This window comes from Monodelphis domestica, chromosome 4, assembly GCF_027887165.1.
Source record: "Monodelphis domestica isolate mMonDom1 chromosome 4, mMonDom1.pri, whole genome shotgun sequence".
Lineage (NCBI taxonomy): Eukaryota > Metazoa > Chordata > Mammalia > Didelphimorphia > Didelphidae > Monodelphis > Monodelphis domestica.
The window spans coordinates 154092920-154115054 of NC_077230.1; the positions used below are offsets into that span (position 1 = coordinate 154092920).

General features: G+C 36.2%; 1 protein-coding gene across 3 annotated transcripts in view; it reads right to left on the bottom strand.

The window, feature by feature from the left end:
• Positions 1-5465: 5465 nt before the first annotated feature.
• NMI (N-myc and STAT interactor) overlaps positions 5466-22135 on the bottom strand; it is a 33418-nt gene continuing 16748 nt past the window's right edge. For all 3 annotated transcript variants that reach the window (XM_007494156.3, XM_007494157.3, XM_056793831.1), the window contains exons 4-8: positions 18768-18930; positions 15421-15527; positions 11298-11484; positions 7341-7447; positions 5466-5937 (exon numbers count right to left, since the gene is read on the bottom strand). In XM_007494156.3, coding sequence (XP_007494218.2) covers positions 5722-5937; positions 7341-7447; positions 11298-11484; positions 15421-15527; positions 18768-18930 — 780 coding nt within the window. In that variant the 3' untranslated portion in view covers positions 5466-5721. The remainder of the gene's footprint in view (positions 5938-7340; positions 7448-11297; positions 11485-15420; positions 15528-18767; positions 18931-22135) is intronic.

The following is a 22135-nucleotide window of genomic DNA, read 5'->3' on the forward strand; positions in this document are numbered from 1 at the left end:
CTGTTCCAAAAGACCTCTCTCAAGAGACTCTTCCCAAGCGGTCCTCATCAGAGATCCTCCAAAAGGCTTTCTCCAAAAAGATATCTATGAGGATATATCCCCTCAAGAGATTCTGCTTTTTCTTATATAGGGATTTTTCTCCCATGTCACCTCCCCTAAGTCCCTACATCTACCAATCACTGTAGATGCTTTCCAAAGGACTGCCCATCTAAATTCCTGCTAAGTCGACCAAGATCCTCAGTAAGTCTGAATGAGAGAAAACACAGCTGAGTCAACTAATCTCATTAAGACAAAACTTGCCCGACCCTTTTAGGTACCTAGCATCTCATTGTATCAATTCTAAAAACAGGCCTGGCTCAAAGAACTCCTTGCCCCACCATAAGCATGGATCCAAATACTTTCTTTGTTTAGTAATGAGTTTTCTCCCCTAAAGCAGTCTTAAGTACAGGTGGAGTAGAGGTCCTCCCATTTCTGATCCTGGCGAGTTCTCACATCAAAATGGGAAATGTTTCTCAGTAGGGAATTTGTTCCAATTATGAATTCCCTGATGGGGAAATTTTTAACATTCACAAGTCTGAGAGATTTCAAGATTTACATCTAAAACCATCAGTCAACATTATCTGCAATGGGGATAAACTAGATGCATTCCCAATAAGATCAGGAGTGAAACAAGGATGCCCATTATCACCTCTATTATTTAACATTGTACTAGAAACACTAACAGTAGCAATTAGAGAAGAAAAAGAAATTTAAGGTATTAAAATTGGCAATGAGGAGACCAAGCTGTCACTCTATGCAGATGATATGATGGTCTACTTAAAGAATCCTAGAGAATCAACAAAAAAATCTAGTGGAAATGATCAACAACTTTAGCAAAGTAGCAGGATACAAAATAAACCCACATAAGTCATCAGCATTTCTATCTATCTCCAACACATCTCAGCAGCAAGAATTAGAAAGAAATTCCATTCAAAATCACCTTAGACAATATAAAATATTTAGGAATCTATCTGCCAAGACAAACACAGGAAATATAGGAACCCAACTACAAAACACCCTCCACATAACTAAAACTAGACTTGAGCAATTGGAAAAACATGAACTGCTCACGGTTAGGACTCGCTAACATAATAAAAATGACCATCCTACCCAAACTTATCTATCTATTTAGTGCCATACCCATTGAACTTGCAAAAAACTTTTTTACTGAATTAGAAAAAACCATAACAAAGTTCATTTGGAAGAACAAAGGATCAAGGATATCCAGTGAAATAATGAAAAAACATGCAAAGGAAGGTGGCCTTGCAGTCCCAGATCTCAAACTATATGTTATAAAGCAGTGGTCATCAAAACAATTTGGTACTGGCTAAGAGTCAGGAAGGAGGATCAGTGAAATAGACTTGGGGTATGTGAACTCAGCAAGACAGTCTATGATAAACCCAAAGACCCCAGCTTTTGGGACAAAAATCCACTATTTGATAAAAACTGCTGGGAAAATTGGAAGACAGTGTGGGAGAGATTAGGTTTGGATCAACACCTCATACCCTACACCAAGATAAACTCAGAAGGTGTGAATGACTTGAACATAAAGAAGGAAACTATAAGTACATTAGGAGAACACAGAATACTATACATGTCAGACCTTTGGGAAGGGAAAGATTTTAAAACCAAGCAACTTAGAAAGAGTCACAAAATGTAAAATAAATAATTTCTACTACATCAAATTAAAAAGTTTCTTTACAAACAAAACCAAAGTAACTAGAATCAGAAGGGAAGCAAGAAATTGGGAAACAATCTTAATAACTAAAACATCTGACAAAGGCCTAATTACTCAAATTTACAAAGAGATAAATCAATTGTACAAAAAATCAAGCCATTCTCCAATTGATAAATGGGCTAGGGATATGAATAGGCAGTTTTTAGTTAAAGAAATCAAAACTATTAATAAGCACATGAAAAAGTGTTCTAAATCTCTTATAATCAGAGAAATGCAAATCAAAACAACTCTGAGGTATCACCTCACACCTAGCTGATTGGCTAACATGACAACAAAGGAAAGTAATGAATCCTGGAGGGGATGTGGCAAAGTTGGGACATTAATGCACTGCTGGTGGAGTTGTGAATTGATCCAACCATTCTGGGGGCAATTTGGAACTATGCCCAAAGGGCAATAAAAGAATATCTACCCTTTGACCCAGCCATAGCACTGCTGGGTTTGTAGCCCAAAGAGATCATAAGGAAAAAGACTTGTATAAGAATATTCACAGCTGCGCTCTTTGTGGTGGCAAAAAAAAATTGGAAAACGAGGGTATGCCCTTCAACTGGGGAATGGCTGAACAAATTGTGGTATATGTTGGTGATGGAGTACTATTGTGCTCAAAGGAATAATAAAGTGGAGGAATTCCATGGAGACTGGAACAACCTCCAGGAAGTGATGCAGAGCAAAAGGAGCAGAACCAGGAGAACATTGTACACAGAGACTGATACACTGTGGTACAATAGGATGTAATGGACTTCTCCATTAGTGTCAGTGCAATGTCCCTGAACAATCTGTAGGGATCTAGGAAAACACTACCCGCTAGCAGAGGACAAACAGTGAGAGGAAAAACATGGAGGAAAGGCAACTGCTTGACTACAGGGGTGGAGGGGATATGATTGAGGAGAGATTCTAAATGAACACCGTAATGAAAATACCAACAACATGGAAATGAGTTTGGATCAAGGACAACGTGATACCCAGAGGAATCATGCGTTGCCTATAGGAGGGGTTGGGGGGGGAGGGGCGGGGAGGAAAAGAAAATGATCTTTGTTTCCAATAAATAATGTTTGAAAATGACCAAATAAAATAATGTTTAAAAGGAGAAAAAAAATAGAAAAAAGAAGGCAGGAGTTGCAATCATGATATCTGCTTATAGATGTTTTTGAGTCATTCTCTTTCTATGGGTTTCTGCCTTGAGTTTTCTTATCATCATAACTCTTTAAGATGGGATTTTTTTTTCTTGCTTGCTCATTCTCCTATTATATTTCTTGACTTTGGACTTTATCTATCCTGGGTTCTGACCTCTTACAATCTAGATATGTTTTTACAATTCAGCTAGGAGCCTATAAGCTTTGAGTGCTCCCAAAGCAATGGGATGTTAGGTGAGTTTCAGCTCCTAGACTTCTTGGGATGAGCTCTCCAAGGTCCTGATCCAGGTTTTGGGTCTTTCAAATTATGCTATCCCTATTTGGGATTTCCAGTAGTACACTGCTAAAGGACTCAGCTACTATTATTAGCCTATTAGGAGATTTCAGGTTCAGTAACTGAAATTCAGGATCCCTTTGGGTCTGAGATACCTGCCCAAGTTATTGCACTGCAGGCTTCCATCCTGGGTTAGAGAAGAGATCTGAGTCCTTACTCTACCATCCTGACTCCTCTTATCAGCATCGTTTTTAAAGTTCACCTAACCAACACCTGACTCCACCTCCACACCATAACAAGAAGCTTACCCTTTTTTTTTTTCTGGGCATAGAGACATCTCTAGCCACATTGCTGAGGATGTGCTGACCTTCATAGCAGACAAATGGTCCATAGAGTTTATTGATTAGTTTTGGTTAAGCACTCCAAAAGAATCTCTTGAGCAAAAGATCAAGTGCTTTTAAAGGGATCTTGATGATCTTGTGGTTACTATGAAAATGAAATTAATTAATTCTCCCCTGATTTGTGAAGATTAAATTAACTCCCCTGCCCATTTTTAGATTTAATCACCAAAAGTGTAAACATCCCATTTAATGATTAAGTGGGAGAGGTCTGTGACCCACATGTGCAATAGTGGATGATGAATCAAAATCAAACTATGCCCTGGACAGTCCTAAGCAAAGCTTCAACTATGATTTGTCCACGTAAAGTAGAGGAAGGCACAGGAAGTGATGAAAAGAAAATGTCTTTAAAAAAGGGAGTTACGACTTCCTGTGGGGACTTCAACTTCTCCGAGTTCTAGTTGGAGGCTGGCAAAGAATCTGCTGACTCGACCTGAGACCCTGTACATGGTGAGACTATTTCTTAAATCTCTCCCTTTGGACCAACACATGGAGAGTGAAAAGAGCCGACTCCTTTCCTGGATTTTCTGAAGGGACTAGCCTCAGGAGAGAGGCTCCCTGCATCACCAGATCCTTGGCTCAAAGCCGAGGCCTCTTCAGTTAAGGACTAAACTCTCCTGCCTGTTTTTATTTCAGGGTCAGAGCAAAATACTTGGTGCACAGGCTAGATATCTTACCCTTTCCTCTCTCTGATTTCTTACTTCAGTCTTTCTATATTTTGTAAATAAGTTGTAAATAAATCTCTTTGGAATTAATTAAATTCCTGGTGACCCTATTCTTAAATAATCCAGTCCAACCCTTTTATAACCCCCCCTATTTACCCCTTATATTACATACCCATTTATCAGGGGAAAGGGGTCCTTAGGATTTTTTAATTAATTGCTCCTTAAGCCTTTATAACTAAATAGAAAATAGTGATCTTATATCCTTAGTCCTCCAACTCATCACTATTCTGATTAATAAGTAGGACTTTGAACTCCAAAATTTTCATTTAAAGAGAGATCTAGGATTAGAACATCTAATTTTTATTGTCTATCATTCACCTGAGAGTCTAGAAAGAGCTTCTTAGATGAGAGAAAACAGTACTTCTTAATATTTTCCATTTTACAAACTAAATTTTTAATATGCTTCCACAAAGTGTAGAGCTTCTTGTTAGTTGTATAATTAGGAATGAAAGTTGTAAGATGAACTTCTTATAGATGCTACTTTTTGAAAAGGGGCATCTTCCCTACATGCATTGTAACCTTTCATTAAAATTATTTGAAGCATCTGTTCACACTGCCCAAAAGGTTCTACAAAAAAGCTTAGATTCTCCCCCACGTAGATCACAAACTTCTACAAAGGCAAGGACTGTGTCTTATACCACTTTGTATTCCTTATGGTACCTCTATATTATCCTATGAATTGAGGCATTCAAAAATTTTATAAAGATAATGAAATGTTAAAATTCTACCTTTATTTACCCTTCCATTATAAGTAATATTGCCACATGCCAGGCAATATTTAATCATTTAATTTGAATGATGCTAATAATGACCTTCTAATCAGCATCTTTTAAAATCAAATATAATTACCAAGCATTTTCCCCCTCCCTCCATCCTGGTCCTTCCCCACTTGAGAGGAAAAAAAAAAAGAAAAAATTAGAAAAAACTCATAGCAAACGTGCAATCAAGCATTATAATAGGATAAAACAAATTCCTTCATTGGCCCTACCCCAAAATGTATCTCATTCTCTATTTGAGTCCATCACCTCTCTGACAGGTGGTAGATAGCATTCTTCATCTTTAGTCCTCTGGAATTATGATTTGGCATTTCACTGATCAGAGCTCTAAAGTATTCAGAATCTTTGAAACCAAGTAAAAATAAAAAAATCAAAAGAATACATGTTTGCTTTTAAGGGCAAGCAAAAATTAAAAAGCAAAAGTTTATTCATAAGAAAATAACTTTGAAACAATGTATTTATAGTACATAGTATTTTGTGTCCAGCAAGGATTCTTAACTTTTTTTGTGAGAGGATTACAAAATGCCTTTTTTATAGTCTGATAGCCTAAGCACCCCTTCTTATAATAATGTTTTTAAATGCATAAAATTCATATTGAAAAAGAAACCAAATATAGTTATCCAAAAAAAATTTTAATAAGCTCATTGTACCCAGGTTAAGCATCCCTGATCTAAATCAGCCTCAAAATATGCTATTTGAGGTTTTTTGAGGGCACATTTGACAACTTCTACATCCCCTCCTCCATTTGACCCTTTCTGAAAATGAATAAAAATGTCCTCTTCTATACTTTCTTCATCATCTTGAATATTTCTTAATCCTGTCAGAAGAACAGTCCTCTTAGAAATTCCTGAAAATACCTAGGAGAAAAAAAAAAAAGCAAAATACCTGTCAGGTACTCCTATGTGTCCTTTATATATGCTAAGGCTTTCGGGGGAAAAATACTTCTATCTCCTCATTTGATATCCAGTTTTCCTACCACAGTTAACCAATGCCCTAAAGATATGACTGAATCATATGCTTTATAAAAATGATGGTTCACTTTCTTTTTTTAGTACAAAAGCAGATTTTTCATGTCTGTAATGAAATTCTTTTAAGTGGACATTGACCATATGGTCTTGTAAATAAAGCTAGTTTCTAATGAGATAAATATGAACACTAATCTTTATAACAATCATGTAATTATGTAAAGCGACATGGCTATTATTAAGAAGGAAATTAAATAATTACCTGTGAACAAAATGATAATGAAATTTTTGCAGGGTTTTTTTCCCTTTCTACTATCTGCTATTATGTTTTGCATCAAATGGTATGGCCTCTACAGATCTTAAATGAATAGCCAGTATACACCGAAAAACATATTCAGAAAAGATCTTAATTATGGTTTCTAATACCCTATACAGAGATGCCTTTCCCTAAATATCAACATAAAGAGACACCATGGCATAGTGGAAAGAGAGACAGTCTAGCAGCCAGGAAGACTTAGGTTCAAATTCTACCTCTGATACATCCTAGCTATGTGACCTTTGACAAATTACAACTGCTCAATACAAGTATATTGCAGAGAAGATACCAACCTGCATAGGGAGAAGGAGTTTCCTCAACCAGGATTGCTGAAATCAGTCACTATCCCTCTATATAACACTTCATTCATATATAAGATGATATATATAAATTTGATTTCTGAGCTTCAAATAAGTTTTCTCTCATTCCAGTAAAAGTCAAGCTTTAAGAAAAATTCTAATCAACATCTAGTAGAAAGATGATTTCTAAGTCTAATCTGTAGTGATGATATAATTATCATTATTTATTTGTTAATATTATTAATAATGATTGCATTATAATAATCACTACTTAATATGGGTAAGAGGTATTTCATGTCCATTATGACTTTTGAGACTCACTACATTATGAAGTAGGGAGGCAAGTATTATAAACCCTTCATTTTAAAGCTAAAGAAACTGATATTGAGGTTAGATGACTCACCCAAGTTCACAACCCTAAGGGAAGCTAAGAAATGTAACCTATGTCCATATGTTTAATGAAGATTGGTATAATTTTCTGAATAATTCAGGTAAGAAAAATAATATATTTAATAATAAATTATAATATATAATAAATAATAATTTATTTCATAATATGGTGACCAATAGTTGTAAAGAAATATCAAAAACACACCCAGAAAGAACTATTCATTGTTGGTAAGATTTGAAATGCTACTAACAGATTATTCAAAATGAGGTATTTTTAAAAATATCCTTACCTGTAGCTTCTTGACATTTTTTTCCATATGTGGGGAAACATCAACCTGATAGCAGCTGGTATTTGTAAAAAGAGGATATTTCTTGTGCTTGAGAATGTTATCAGCAACTAGAAAATAATTTTTAAAGTTTTTGTTTACCAAAAGAAAAACTTTTCTATACACAAAAATGTTAAACTTATTCCTTCCAAAGTTACTTAGACTACTACTACTAGTTGAAGTTTTAGCTTTTATTGCTATTATTTTGAAATGTCTTCACAGAGAGGTGCAGAAGGAAACATGAATTTCCAAGAATAACAATGTGTGAATCTGTTTTGCTAGGCTATATTTGTTTGTTACAACAGAGAGCTTTTATTTATTGGGGAAAGGGGAGAGACAAGTGAAGAGTAAAGTCAGTGATACAAAAAATAAGGAGAAAAAGAAAGGGGCATTGATGAAGCACTAAGAAAATGTGGGAGACAGTAGAAAGAATCTCAGAAGGGAACACAAACAGAACTGTTTTAATACCATATTCATTTTTTTAAATTCAATTAATTCCTTTTCAATGAACACAAATCAGATTTTTCTTCCTCCTCTAATTCCCATTAGGGAAAAAAAGAAAGAAAACAAAACTTTTGCAATAAATAGAAAAAGCCAAGCAAGACAACCACCCTTATTGACCATATCCAAAAACTATTTTAGTCTATACCCTGAGTCCATCACTTTCTTACCAGGAAGTAATCCATGTTAAGTTTAATATCTCCTTTATAAGAAAGCTAAATCTATATAATTCTCTTTTTCTGTTCCTTAAATAAGAAATATACATGCTTGTTGGTTTTCAACTTCATAATAATAGGAAATTAATTTTAAAAATTAACCAGTTTTACTTAAGGCAAATGAGAAGGAAGAAAGAAGATAACATAATTGAAATTCTAAAGGGAAGGTAGTTCAATTTAATTCAATAAACATTCATCAAGAATCTACTCTGTGGAGGCAGCTGGGTAGCTCAGTGGATTGAGAGCTAGACCTAGAGACAGGAGGTCCTGGGTTCAAATCTGGCCTCAGATACTTCCCAGCTGTGTGAGCCTGGGCAAGTCACTTGACCCCATTGCCTAGCCCTTACCACTTTTCTGCCTTGGAGCCAATACACAGCATTGACTCCAAGATGGAAGGTAAGGGTTTAAAAAAAAAGAATCTACTCTGTATCAGGTGTTCAACAACCTTGAATAGGCCTAAGAGGTGACCCTGGGTTGTTGAATTCCTTAGCCATGGCAACAAAGGTGAAAACAAAGAAAAATATTAAATTATTTCCATCCTCTGTATCTCCTTCCTTCTCCTAACTTTTGTTTCTGCAGGCACTGTCTCACAATGGCCAAAAAACAGAGGAAAGCTTGTCTTTAAAAAGCTTTGAGACTATCTATGAACATTAAGTTAACTAAATGTGAGATCCTTCTGAAGAAACCATCAAAGAGGTTGACACTACTTGAAGAACTGAATCATATTCTTGACATTCTCAACATAAATGAAATAATAACTCATAAATATTTCTTGGAAAAGCAAAGGAAAAGGAAAGGGTGTAGGTAGCTTTATCTTGTGTCCATCAATGACACACACATGATTCCATTAGACACTTAGTCATATCACTTTTCAGTACTCATAGATATTTAAAAAAGGACCACCATAAAGATAACTGTAGTAGTCTCTGGGCCAAAACTTATTAATACAGGAAATGACTCAGGATAAATTCAACAAATTCAATTCAACAAAGAACTCAACAAAAAATTCCAAATTAAATCAGAATATAGTTTTCTAGCCAAAATTAGACAAAAGACAAAAGTTGGGGAAAAAAATTTTAATATGGTTTTGATGGAAGAAATGGAAAAAGCCAAAGTCTCAGAGATTTTGTAGAAGTCTTATCTATATCTTAAACACTTTCTTTACAATAATAAACAGAAGCACTGAGAAACATCACCAAAAAAATGAAATTTGTTACCTTCACAAAGAGAAAATAACTGGCTACATCTATGGAAGTAATTTTCAAATCATATTCCTATATACACTTAGACCACTGACTAATTAGGGCAGAGTTCAAAATCAATAACAAATTAGAAAGATAATGAGAATTAAATATAGGCATGCTATTTAAGTAAATGTTTAATGTCAAAAAAAGGAAAATGGATAAAAGCAGAGCCATCAACACACCATCATTATTATACAAGCACATAGTATGTGCTGGAGACAATTGGGTCACTTCATGGATAGAGTGCTGGGCCTGGAGTCAGGAAGATCTTAGTTCAAATCCAGCCTCAGATGCTTACTAACTGCATGACCCTGGATAAGAAAGAAATAGCAAACCATTCCAGTATCTTTGCCAAGAAAACCTTAGGGACAGAACTGGGGTGCTAGAGAATATAGCTAAATGACAGTAATAACAAAAGTAAATGCCAGGATATGAAGAAAAGTAAAAATATAGTCTCTGCTCTCAAGCTGTTCAGATTGTAATGGGAAAGACAACATGCAAATAATAATGTGCATACTAGATATACACAGCATAAAAGGAAGAGAGAATCTTAAAGGCAAGTTGGAGGAAAGGTACTGAATGGGGGTAGGAGACTCAGCAAGGTTTCCTAAAGAAGCTAAGATTTGAGCTGAATCTTGAAGGTGGTGACACTATCAGACCTTTGCTTTAGCAAGATACTTTTGCATAAAACAGGAAGACATGCCTAAGAAAAAATTATCACTGTCATGGAGGAAATTGAGTTCAGATTCCAGATTAAAAAGGAATTCTCTAAAGATAGTGAAATTCTTTGGATTTTGTTTGTGGATGCCATTATACTAAACCCTAAGAGCACTGACGGGCATCCTCAGTTAGATCTATAGTGAAATGCAAAAAAGTTCAGTATAACCATGCACATGGATAGAATCTGGATAAAGAATGACTGTTGTCCAGACTATGCTGTGCAATGGTATAGACAGTTTGTATAGACAATTATATATTGCATCAGTATCTACAGTGTAACTTTAACAGAAACAGGGAACTTGGTCAAGAATGAAATAGAAAGAGAACGTGTTTATCATCAGCCACCTGCTACTTCTCTGCCCCTATCCGGGGTTTTCAGAAGCTCAGCGCTCATTTGCCTCTCCATCTGTTCTTCACATTCATTTGCATACCATTTAAAAATATTTTTATAGGATGCCCAATTTTGTAAAAATCTAAATATGAATCCTTGGACTGGACAATCTGTGTAGAGACTCTTCCAGAATCATAATTGAAAACGAGATGAGTCAGCTATTGAATTCACTAAGGCACTCCACTGAACTAGTCATTTCTTTCACATTTATAAAGACTGTTAAAGTAAAACTGATCCAGATTGGGTACTGACCTAACAGATTTGTGTAGTCAATGTACAGTGCTATTAAAAACAATTACTCTCTGTTTTATACCACTCTGATCATGTCTGGGCTAATCTCTTAAAGTCATCCAATGCAACCCCCTCATCTGGAAGATGAAGAGCCCAACAATTTTGAAATTTCGCACAGTAAGTAAGAGTCAGAGCCAGGATTTCAATCTGGACCCTCCAAATTGAAGTACAATTTCCATCTTACCATCCTATTATTATGCTAAAGAGGGCAATTTTAAAAGACATTTTTGTGGGCTTACTTATAATTTCAAGCTTGTTAGTCAACTCTACATACATGTACAGATTGAATCTCCCATAATCCCTCCCCTTTGAAAGCTCTCTGGGGGCACTGAGTTGTTACATAACTCCCATAATCACATACATACAGCTAGTCTGTATTAAGAGGACAAGATCTTTCTGATGTCAAGACTAGTCCTTTCTGCATGATACCAAGCTGGCTTCACTATGAGATGAATAAAGCTTAAAGTTAAGAAATAACAGGGAATTTTTTTCAAAGCCCAAGGCATCCTGAAAGAGTAACAATCACTACGAACTTTCCAATGTGTGCAACCATACATACCTCCATTTTTAAGAAATGTAATAACCGCTCTTTGGGTATTTACACTATACTCCACATGTTCTACTTCTCCACCCCCATTCTGGGATTTACTGAAGCTCAGAGCTAATTTGTCTCTCATCTGTTCTTCAGGTAATTCATTAGGTATTCCGGCAACATCAATCTTTTTCTTAGAAATCTTTGAATGAACCTGGAGGTGGAAATTGTTTCAATCAATCAACCAATCAGCATTCATTAGGCATCTACTACATTCTGGGTGCTAGTAACACAGCAATAAAAGGGAGACAGCTTTCCCTTCCAGAACAATAGAGGAATATAATATGTGCAAAAATAACTAAGAAAAGGATATATTCAAAATAAATACAAAGCTACTTCAGGCAGAGGGAAGCAAATGCAACATGGTAATGGAGAGAAGAATGACAGCTAGGAGAATCAGGAAAGGCCTCCAAAAGTAGTGGGTACCTGAACTTAGCCTTGAAAGGAAAAGGGAATTCTGAGAGGTAAAGTAATTTCTAGTCATTGAGAGCAGCTCATGTAAAAAAGATAAAGGGAGGGAAATGGAATTCCACATGTGAGCAACAGAAAATTGGGCAGTTTCACTAGAATTTAGAGTGCATTGTAAGGTGATGTCCCTCTCCTCTTTGGCCATTTTTATTTTATTAAAAACCTTTACAATCAATACTATGTATTAGGTCCAGGAAGAAGAACAGTAAGGGTTAAGCAACTGGTGTTAAATGAGTTGCCCAGGATCACACAACTAGGATGTGTCTAAGGTCACATTTGAACCCATTACCTCCCATCTTCAGGCCTGGCTCTCTCTCCACTAAGCTACCTACCTGCCCCTGGCCATTTTTATTTATTGAAAATAGCAGGGAGACAGAGAACATTTGTCTAAAAACATTAACAAAAGCAGTTCCTCAGTGTTCCAAGCAGAAACAAAGACAGTTGTGAAAGGACTTCAAGAAATCAATCCCTCAGAGAAAAGGGGAACTCACTGATGGCAAAAATGGGCAAAACATCTTCATTCCAAGCAGTTCATTTCTATATATGTGATTATTGTATAAACTTTAGGGTTGATAGCTGGGAAACTGATAACTAATTTTTTTTTCTAACTATGGGACAAGTGTACATTCCTGGTCTGTGGAATAGATGGCTGAAATGTTCATTTTGGCTTCTCAATGTAAAGTAGTTACTTAACACAAGGAATTGCTACTAGTCAGTCAGCAACTGAGTCAGATCAAAAAAGCAGAGAAGACAGAAGAAGTCAAGCTACAAGGAAGGAAAGGACAGCTTTCACAAGAGAAAGGAAAAAAAAAACAAGTAGAATTGCCTTACACAGAGCAGAGGAGAAAGAAGAGAAGAGAACTTGCTGCCAGCTAATATAGCCCAAAACACCTGAATGAAGGAAGATGGATGGGTGCTTGCAGGTGCTACTAGGAGGTGTTCTGATTGGAGAAAAGCACCTATGTTCAAAAGAACTGATTAGAGGGAAGGAGAATCCTCTGCTGTTTGAAAAGTTGAATTGGAACACAAAAGGTTAGGCTGTCTCGCTTTCTTATTACCACTTCCGACTTGAAAGGAAGGGAACCACTCAGAGATGTCTCCCTTGTTCTTCTTTCTCCCAACATCTCAAGAAGGAGAAACATCCCTGAGCTCAGAGAGCCTACCTGAATAATATTGGTTTCCAAACTTAGGGGAATTGTTTCCAAGAAAGTTAGCACTGCCTCAGAGATGTCAAAGAAAAAACTTCTGCAGACCACAGAATGAGGACTTTTGTTTTCATTAAAAAAGTATAAAACACTGTTTCATCATTGTTCAGCAAACAGTAAAAAAAAAAAAGTAAAAGTGGAATGCTTTCTCACTGCTGGGTTTATACCCCAAAGAGATCATAAGGAAAAAAATCTTGTACAAAAATATTCATAGCCACATTCTTTGTGGTGGCAAAAAACTGGACAATGAGGGGGTGTCCTTCGATTGGAGAATGGCTGAACAAATTATGGTATCTGTTGGGGATGGAATATTATTGTGCTCAAAGGAATAATGAACTGGAGGAATTCAGTGTGAACTGGAACGACCTCCAGGAATTGATGCAGAGTGAAAGGAATAGAACCAGGAGAATAATGTACACAGAGAGTGATACACTGTGGTACAATCGAATGTAATGGACTTCTTTCTTAGCAGCAATGCCTAGCAACAATGCAATAATGCAGGACAATTCTGAGGGACTTATGAGAAAGAACACTATCCACATCCAGAGAAAGAACTGTGGGAGTAGAAATGCAGAAGAAAAACAACTGCTTGATCACATGTGTTGATGGGGACATGATAGAGATGTAGACTCTAAACTATCACCCTAGTGCAAATATCAATAATATGGAAATAGGTCTTGATCAATAACACATGTAAAACCCAGTGGAATTGTGCATCAGGTGGGGGAGAGGCAGGAAGGAAGGGAGGAAAAGAACATGAATTATGTAACCATGGAAAAATATTCTAAAATAATTAATTAAATAAAAATTTTCAATTAAAAAAAAAAGAAAGGGGAGAGGTGCAGAAGAGACAGGAATTAAGGATATTTATGATTCAAGTCTAGAATTAGGAGGTTCTGTTGAGTGCAAAGGTTTCTCTACTCTTGAACTTCCATGCTAGGTCTTCATGTTTGTTCCCACCATTTCTAAAGGACATTATACATTGGTAAGAGTATACATATGTAAATTGTTATATTGCGATTATTATTGTTTTTGCCTTCTTATATTTAATAAACATTTCCTTATTAAGAGTTCACGGTCAGGGGCTGCTAGGTAGCTCAGTGGATTGCAAACCAGGCCTAAAAGACCAAAAGTCCTGGGTTCAAATCTGGACTCAGATACTTCCTAGCTGGGAGATCCTAGGCTAGCTTTTACCACTCTTTTGTCTTAGAACCAATACACAGTAGAAGGAATGTTTTAGATCCTTGACAGTGTCATGTAATATTTACTAGCTTTTATGTAAAGTATACATGTTCCCTTTTGTGTGGATTTAATTATGGAAATTTATTTTGCACTTTTGTTTGTAACATTTCTTTTAACTAAAAATTAATTTTGTTGTAAAAAAAGGAGGAATGTTTTATTTTAAAATAGATGTTATTATTTCTTATAAATTTATTTTTTATTTGTTTTATGTAATTGTGAGATATATTTACACTTTATATTATATATTTGTATTCTATAATTACATGATGTACAATATTTCATATTATAACATATGGTATATTTATATTTTGTAACACATTTATATTTTATTTACATATATTTACATCCTATATTTTGTTTTATTTCTATGTATATGTACATATAATTATATATATATTTCATTTTTAAAATAGATTATTACCTTACCTTCCACCTCAGAATGAATACTAAGTATTGGCTCCAAGAAAGAAGAGCAGTACAGGACTAGGCAATGGGCATTAAGTGACTTGCCCAGGGTCACACAGCTAGGAAGTGTCTGGGGCCACTTTTGAACCCAGGACCTCCTGTCTCTAGGCCTGGCTTTCAATCCACTGAGCCACCCAGTTGCCCCCTATCTTTGGTTTTTACATAACCTAAAGGTTTTTTAAAAAGTTAATGATTTCATCTTGGCTGATTAGTTCAAATGGGAAATAACCTCATGGAGGCTTCAAGCTATAGCTGTGAATAGACTTAGAACTTCCTCATAACATAGCCCTAAGAATTAGCCTTGTGCTCACTCCTTTCTGGAAAAGTCTCTTAGCTTGCCACGATGAGTAGATTAGGTGAGTAAGCCATCATCAGCCCAAAAAGGGAAGAATTGGGGTGCCTGCCATGCCTTTGTTACACAGGTTTTTTAATAATGTGTTAGCCTGAAAGTATAGGCTGGATCCATATTGTGAAACACTTTAAATGTCCAAAAGAAAGATTTATATTTTATCCTATAGGCATTCAGGAGTCATGAAGTTTCTTGATAAAATGAATAACGGTCATATTTCAGAGACTTAGAAATTAATGGAATCTCAGAGACTATTCATCCACTTAACCTCCCATTTTTGCATTTTAATTTATATACAATGTTAGATAGAAAATATTCCTGGGATTCACAGATTTCTTAGAAACAGTAATTATCCATTTACCTGAAGACTTAAACCTGTTTTTAGTGGGACAGGTTTGGCCATCAATTTCATTTCCTCACTGCCAAATGTCACAAGATGTTTTCCTCTTTTTATCACATTCTGGGCAACTGAAAGGAAATTTGGAAAACATTAAATCCCTCAATTTCAAAGCTTTGGTATGATTTTGATATAAGAAATATCTAAAAGCTATGGATTTAGAGTCAGAAGACTCATGTTCAAATCCTGTCTCTGCCCCTTATTTACCTGTGTAACAAGTCAATTCACCTCTTTTCACCTCATTTTCTTCCTCTGTAAAATGGACATGACTTCTGAAAATCTTCCAATTCTAAACATATATTCTGAGATCTCATAATTTTTTGGTTTTGTTTCAAAGGTTTCTAAATTTTTTTTATTATTTTCAAATTTTATTATTAGAATATTTTACCATTGTTACATGATTGATGATTTTTCCCATCCTTCTTCCCTCTCCCCTCCTGGAGCTGACAAAAATTCTACTGAGTTATACAGTTTTTACTTTTTTAAAAGGTTTTTATTATCTTTTGTTTTAACATCACCTAATTTTCCCTAATTTCTAGTTCTTCGTTATTATGATAAAGGTTGTTTTATATAGATAGCCTTTTTTTAGTCAATGTTACTCAGTAGCAGTGAACTTTCTTGGCCAATGGGTATAGACATTTTAGTCCCTTTAATGAATTTCAATTGCTTTCCAGAATGGATATATTAATTCATAGATTCAGTAACTATGTATTAGTGAACTTGTCTGTCTATACTTAACTCCAAAATAACTATTCCCATCTTTTGTCATCTTTACAAATTTGCTGTGTAGGAAGTAAAGCTTCAAACTGTTTTGATTTCTATTTCTCTTGTTATTAGTGATTTGGCTTTCATATGATTCGTAATAATTTCTTTTCTCTCTGATTAAGCCAAAATTTCCCAAGTTAAAAAACTTTAACACTAGATTAGGATGTATTTCCCTTTAAGATACTTTTAGGATTACATTTAGAAAATTCCCATCAAGTTCAAATCGCTTATTTATGTTGTTTTTTTTAATTAACAAGTTTGGAAGGACTTCAAAAACCCATCTGTTCATTACTAAGCTGTCACACGCTCTTCATTGTTTCCAACAATACAACATTATTTCCACTAGCTGAGCAAAATGTAGAAATTCTTTCTACTTGAGAGATCTGAGGAAATTTTTATGGTTAATAACACTTACAATTCTTTTAAATTATTACATTTTTATTTTAGGCATAATTCACAAAATACACTCTAGGTTGAAGGATGTAATTAAGTCCTTTGTTTTAAAATGCCTCTAACTGGCCTATAAGCATCATTAGGAGTAAATGTAAAAAAAAAGATAATAAAGTGTCTGACCTTGAGCTTGAAAGCAAGACTTCCTATAAGTGGCCGCAATTCATCTTCCAAATAAATTTATGTGAATACTTCTCTACTACAGAATCAATGGTGTTTATATAGAGAAATTCCCCATCCCTACTAAGTCTCATAATATGTACTAAGGTGGTAGCTACAACACTGCTTAGTTTAATTTAACTTTATTTTTAAACATAGCTAAATTAGGGATATATTTCCCATCTCCTTAGAGCTTACCTACCCCTCGATTTTTTTCTTCAAATGAGTTTGAGGGGAGAAAGGAAAGGGAATAAGCAAGTATTAAATGTCTTCTATATATTAGTCAATGTGCTAAGTGCATTACAAATATCCTCTCAAGAACTCTATGAGGTAGGCGATATATTAACCCCAGTTTAGTTAAGTAACTTGCCCAAGTGTACACTGAAGAAGTGCAAGAGGCTGGGGCTAAATTCCCAGGTGACAGGCTCTATCCACTGCTCCATCCTGTTGCTTCTGAAGAAAATTAATTCTCTGAATAATAAAGCTAACATTTGGCTGTTTTCAAATGAACAGTAGGAATTTTATATTAACTAATTTATTAAAAATTAATGATGATTAATTCAATAAACTTACCAAAACTAATACTTTGTATTGATGAATTAGCATCAAAAAGCTATATAGGTAGATGCCTGAATCTTAAAGAATGCCCAGCTTTACCTACTATTAATTCATGTTTTAAGTCTAGGGGCCATGTTTATATTTAGAATTTAAGGAAGCAAATTAACTCCTTGCAACATAACTCATGAAGGGAGAATTCAAAGCAGTCTAAACTAGTTTTCCATATTACAACTTCATGGGAGGGAAAGTAATATGAGAGGCAACAAACACCTAAATCTCAATGTTCTGGTCAATATAACTTGGATTTCCAATTTGTTTTTCTCTAGGGAAGACAACAAAAGTGAAAATGTAGTGAAGTCAGACTCTTATAATACATGTTCTCTTAAAACATCTGGTATTTTATTGCAGTTGGGTAGGGACTCCTTTTTTTCCCACTTTATGTGACTACTGACTATCCAGAGCCATATCCTGTTTGGCTGTGTTTGAACTTAGACAATAGTCCCAGAGGAGTGGGACTTCAGGGTGGAGTCAGTGGAGTAGAGTGGCCATTGCTGGCAGTTGATTAAGTACCTGACTCTAATAATCCCAGCCAACCCCTACGTTTTTCAGCTCAGAACTTCTCTAATGTCCCAAAATAATAATTACAATTATTAATAGCATTTATATATTGTTTTAAAGTTTTTGAATTGCTTTTACTTTGAATTGCTTTTATAATATGAGATATATTATCTCATTTGATCTTCATAACAACTCTGTTGGATAGAAGCTATAATTATCCCCACTTTAGACATGAGGAAACTGAGGCTGGTTGAAATAAATGACCTATTCAGGGTCACCCAGTTTGTAAGGTTCTGAGGTAGAATTTGAATTCTTTGTGACTCCAATCCAATGCTCTACCTACTACACAACCTGCTTGACTTGAATAGGTCTTCTCTGTTCTCTATTCTCCTCTCCCAGCTACTGCTACATTCCATGTAACAGTACATGTTACATGCATTTAACACTACATATTTCATCCTCTACTCTTATAGCTACCACTGCCTTGGCCAACATTATTAGTATCTTCTTCTAGGAAGGATGCAGGGCTGGGCTAAGGGAACAACAATAGTTTATGTCTAGACTAGGCATGTGAGGGATCTACTGGAATGCCTTTGTTTTTCAAACCCCATCTCCCCCCTCCAGCATCTTCCCTTAGAAGTTACCCTCCATCTACTCTACAAACATCTTGCATGTACATAATTTTTTACACATTGATTACTCCATTAGAATTTTACACCTTGAATGCTGGGATTGTATTTTTGCCCAGCTGGCACATACTGCTTAATAAATGCTTGTTGACTGACTGATTTTCATGCTTTCTTTAAAAATATTAATGATACCTTCTTCATCTTCAAAGGTGATAAGAGCTTGTCCTTTCTTCAATTCATATTCAAGTTGTGTTGTTACTTGAAATGAACAGGAGATATCTGAATACTGACTGTCATCCTTAGGGCTCTCCGCTGATATGAACTTTATTTCCTTTGTAGGAATATTCTTTTTAACCTAATTTAAACAAAAATATTTTACTAAGGCCAACACAAAATAATTCAAAGATCTTTCCAGCTCTAATAGTGGTTTTCAAAAAAATCATCAAAAGCTTCAAATATGGAAATGCTTTCCATTGTTGAAGATAACCAATAGCTCCAAAGAGTTTCCAGGTGCTACTAAGAGTTTAAGTAATTTATCCAGTCATAAAGCCAATATGTGTCAGAACCAAGATTTAAAACTGAGTTTCCAGGTAAGACTAGCTCTCTTTCTACTAACCCACAGATTATTTAGTTATTAGACCATCTAATTCATTCTCCCTCTATTATAAGAGCTGTGCTGGAGCCAGTTAATGCAGGCTCAAGAGAGACAGCTGTTGGGACTTCCGGTCAAGATGGCGGCTTAGAGAAAGCTAAAGTTCAGATCTCCGGAAAACCCTTCCCAACCGATCTCAAACTATAAGCTCCTAAGGCGCCGAAATTCAAAACGATCAACAGCACAGACCCTGGGAATCCTCCTCCTGGACCTGGACCTGGATCAAAAGGTACGGCACCCCTCAAAAGCCAGAACCCGAGATCACTCGGACCTAAGGGGTAGGAGCGCAGAGTCCAAGGCTCCAGGAAGCCGCAGCCCCACCCCGCTCAGAGAGCAGGGTCCTCGGAACAACAACAACCCTCAGGGCCTTCTATCCGAGTCTCAGTGAAAGTCACTGCCCTCGGAGCTCCCCCCCCCCCTGCAGAGAGCAGGGTCTTCTGAAAAAACAACAGCAACCCTCAGGGCGGGCAAGACAGCCTCAAGGCCTGGATCCTGCTATCCAAGTCTCAGTGAAAGTCACTGCCCTCGGAACTCGGGGAAGCCACAGCCCATCCCCCCGCAGAGAGCAGGCTCCTCTGAAACAACAGCAACCCTCAGGGCCAACGAAACAGCCTCATAGCCAGCTATTCTGAAGGCAACTTCTAGAAAGCAATCCGACCCAGAGAGCCGGGGGAGAGTATGGCCTCCTGGTCCGACCTTTCCATTCCAGTTCTAGTGAAAGTCATTGCTGGAAGTCATACTCAATTTAACCCACGGAAAGCTCATAGAACTGACAATCTGCCCAGGACTAAAGCCTTTGAACACCAGACAGAGATAAGAAAAGCTAATCCTCCACATTCAGAGATGGCAAACTCCACAGAAGCACAGAAGCCCCAAAATACCAAGAAAAATAAGAAGAAAGGGGCGACTTTGGACACATTCTATGGAGCCAAAATACAAAATACAGAGGAGATAGAAGATGATATACAAGAAAATGCTCCAAAACCTTCCAAAGGAAATGGAAACTCTCCACAAACACATGAAGAATTTGAATCAGAAATGACCAAAAAGATGGAAGCCTTCTGGGAGGAAAAGTGGGAAATAATGCAAAAGAAATTCACGCATCTACAAAACCGGTATGATGAAACTGAAAAGGAAAACCAGGCTTTAAAGGCCAGAATCAGGCAGCTGGAAGACAACGATCGTGTAAAAGAGCAAGAATTAATAAAGCAAAGCCAAAATACCAAGAAATTAGAAGAGAACATAAAATATCTCACCGACAAGGTAACAGATCTGGAAAATAGAGGGAGAAGACATAACTTAAGAATAATTGGACTTCCATAAAAGTCAGAAATAAACAGCAAACTCAACATGGTGATACAAGATATAATCAAAGAAAATTACCCAGAGATTCTAGAACAAGGGGGCAATACAGCCACTGACAGAGCTCACAGAACACTTTCTACACTAAACCCCCAAAAGACAACTCCCAGGAATGTAATTGCCAAATTCCAAAGCTCTCAAACAAAAGAAAAAATCCTACAGGAAGCCAGAAAAAGACAATTTAGATATAAAGGAATGCCAATCAGGGTCACACAAGACCTTGCAAGTTCTACTCTGAATGATCCTAAGGCATGGAACATGATCTTCAGAAAGGCAAGAGAGCTGGGTCTCCAACCAAGAATCAGCTACCCAGCAAAACTGACTATATACTTCCAAGGGAAAGTATGGGCATTCAACAAAATAGAAGACTTCCAACTTTTTGCAAAGAAAAGATCAGAGCTCTGTGGAAAGTTTGATACCGAAAATCAAAGAGCAAGGAATACCTGAAAAGGTAAATATTAAGGAAAGGAGAAAAATGTTATCTTCTTCTTTTACTCAAACTCTCTTCTATAAGGACTACATTTATATCAATCTATGTATACTAATATGTGGGGGAAATGTAATGTATAAATAGGGGGTAAAGAAAGACCAAATAGAATAATCTTTCTCACACAAAGATTCACATGGGAAGGGGAGGGGAAGAAAACTCCTATAAGAAGGAGAGGAAGAGAGGGGGTTTTTTACTTAAACCATAATCACAGGGAAATCAACTCTGAGAGGGAAAAACATCCAGATCCATTGGGATTTTGAATTCTATCTTACCCAACAAGGGTAGGGAGAAGGGAAAACCAAGGGGGGAGGGGGAGAGAGAGAACAAAAAGGGAGGGAAAGAGAGGGGGGAGGGGAAGGGAACAAAAAGGGAGGGACTAAAAAGGGAAACATCAAGGGAGGGGACAAGGGGGACTGATTCAAAGTAAATCACTGGACTAAAAGCTGGAGCCGAAGAAGAAAAGGTTAGAATTAGGGAAGGATATCAAAATGCCAGGGAGTCCACAAATGACAATCATAACTTTGAACGTGAATGGGATGAACTCACCCATAAAACGTAGACAAATAGCAGAATGGATTAGAATCCAAAACCCTACCATATGTTGTCTTCAAGAAACACACATGAGGAGGGTTGACACCCACAAGGTCAGAATTAAAGGATGGAGTAAGACCTTCTGGGCCTCAACTGATAGAAAGAAGGCAGGAGTGGTAATCATGATATCTGATAAAGCCAAAGCAAAAATAGACCTGATCAAAAGGGATAGGGAAGGTAATTATATTTTGTTAAAAGGGACTCTAGACAATGAGGAAATATCATTAATCAACATGTATGCACCAAATAATATAGCACCCAAATTTCTAATGGAGAAACTAGGAGAATTGACGGAAGAAATAGACAGTAAAACCATATTAGTGGGAGACTTAAACCAACCATTATCAAATTTAGATAAATCAAATCAAAAAATAAATAAGAAAGAGGTAAAAGAAGTGAATGAAATCTTAGAAAAATTAGAATTAATAGACATATGGAGAAAAATAAATAGGGATAAAAAGGAAT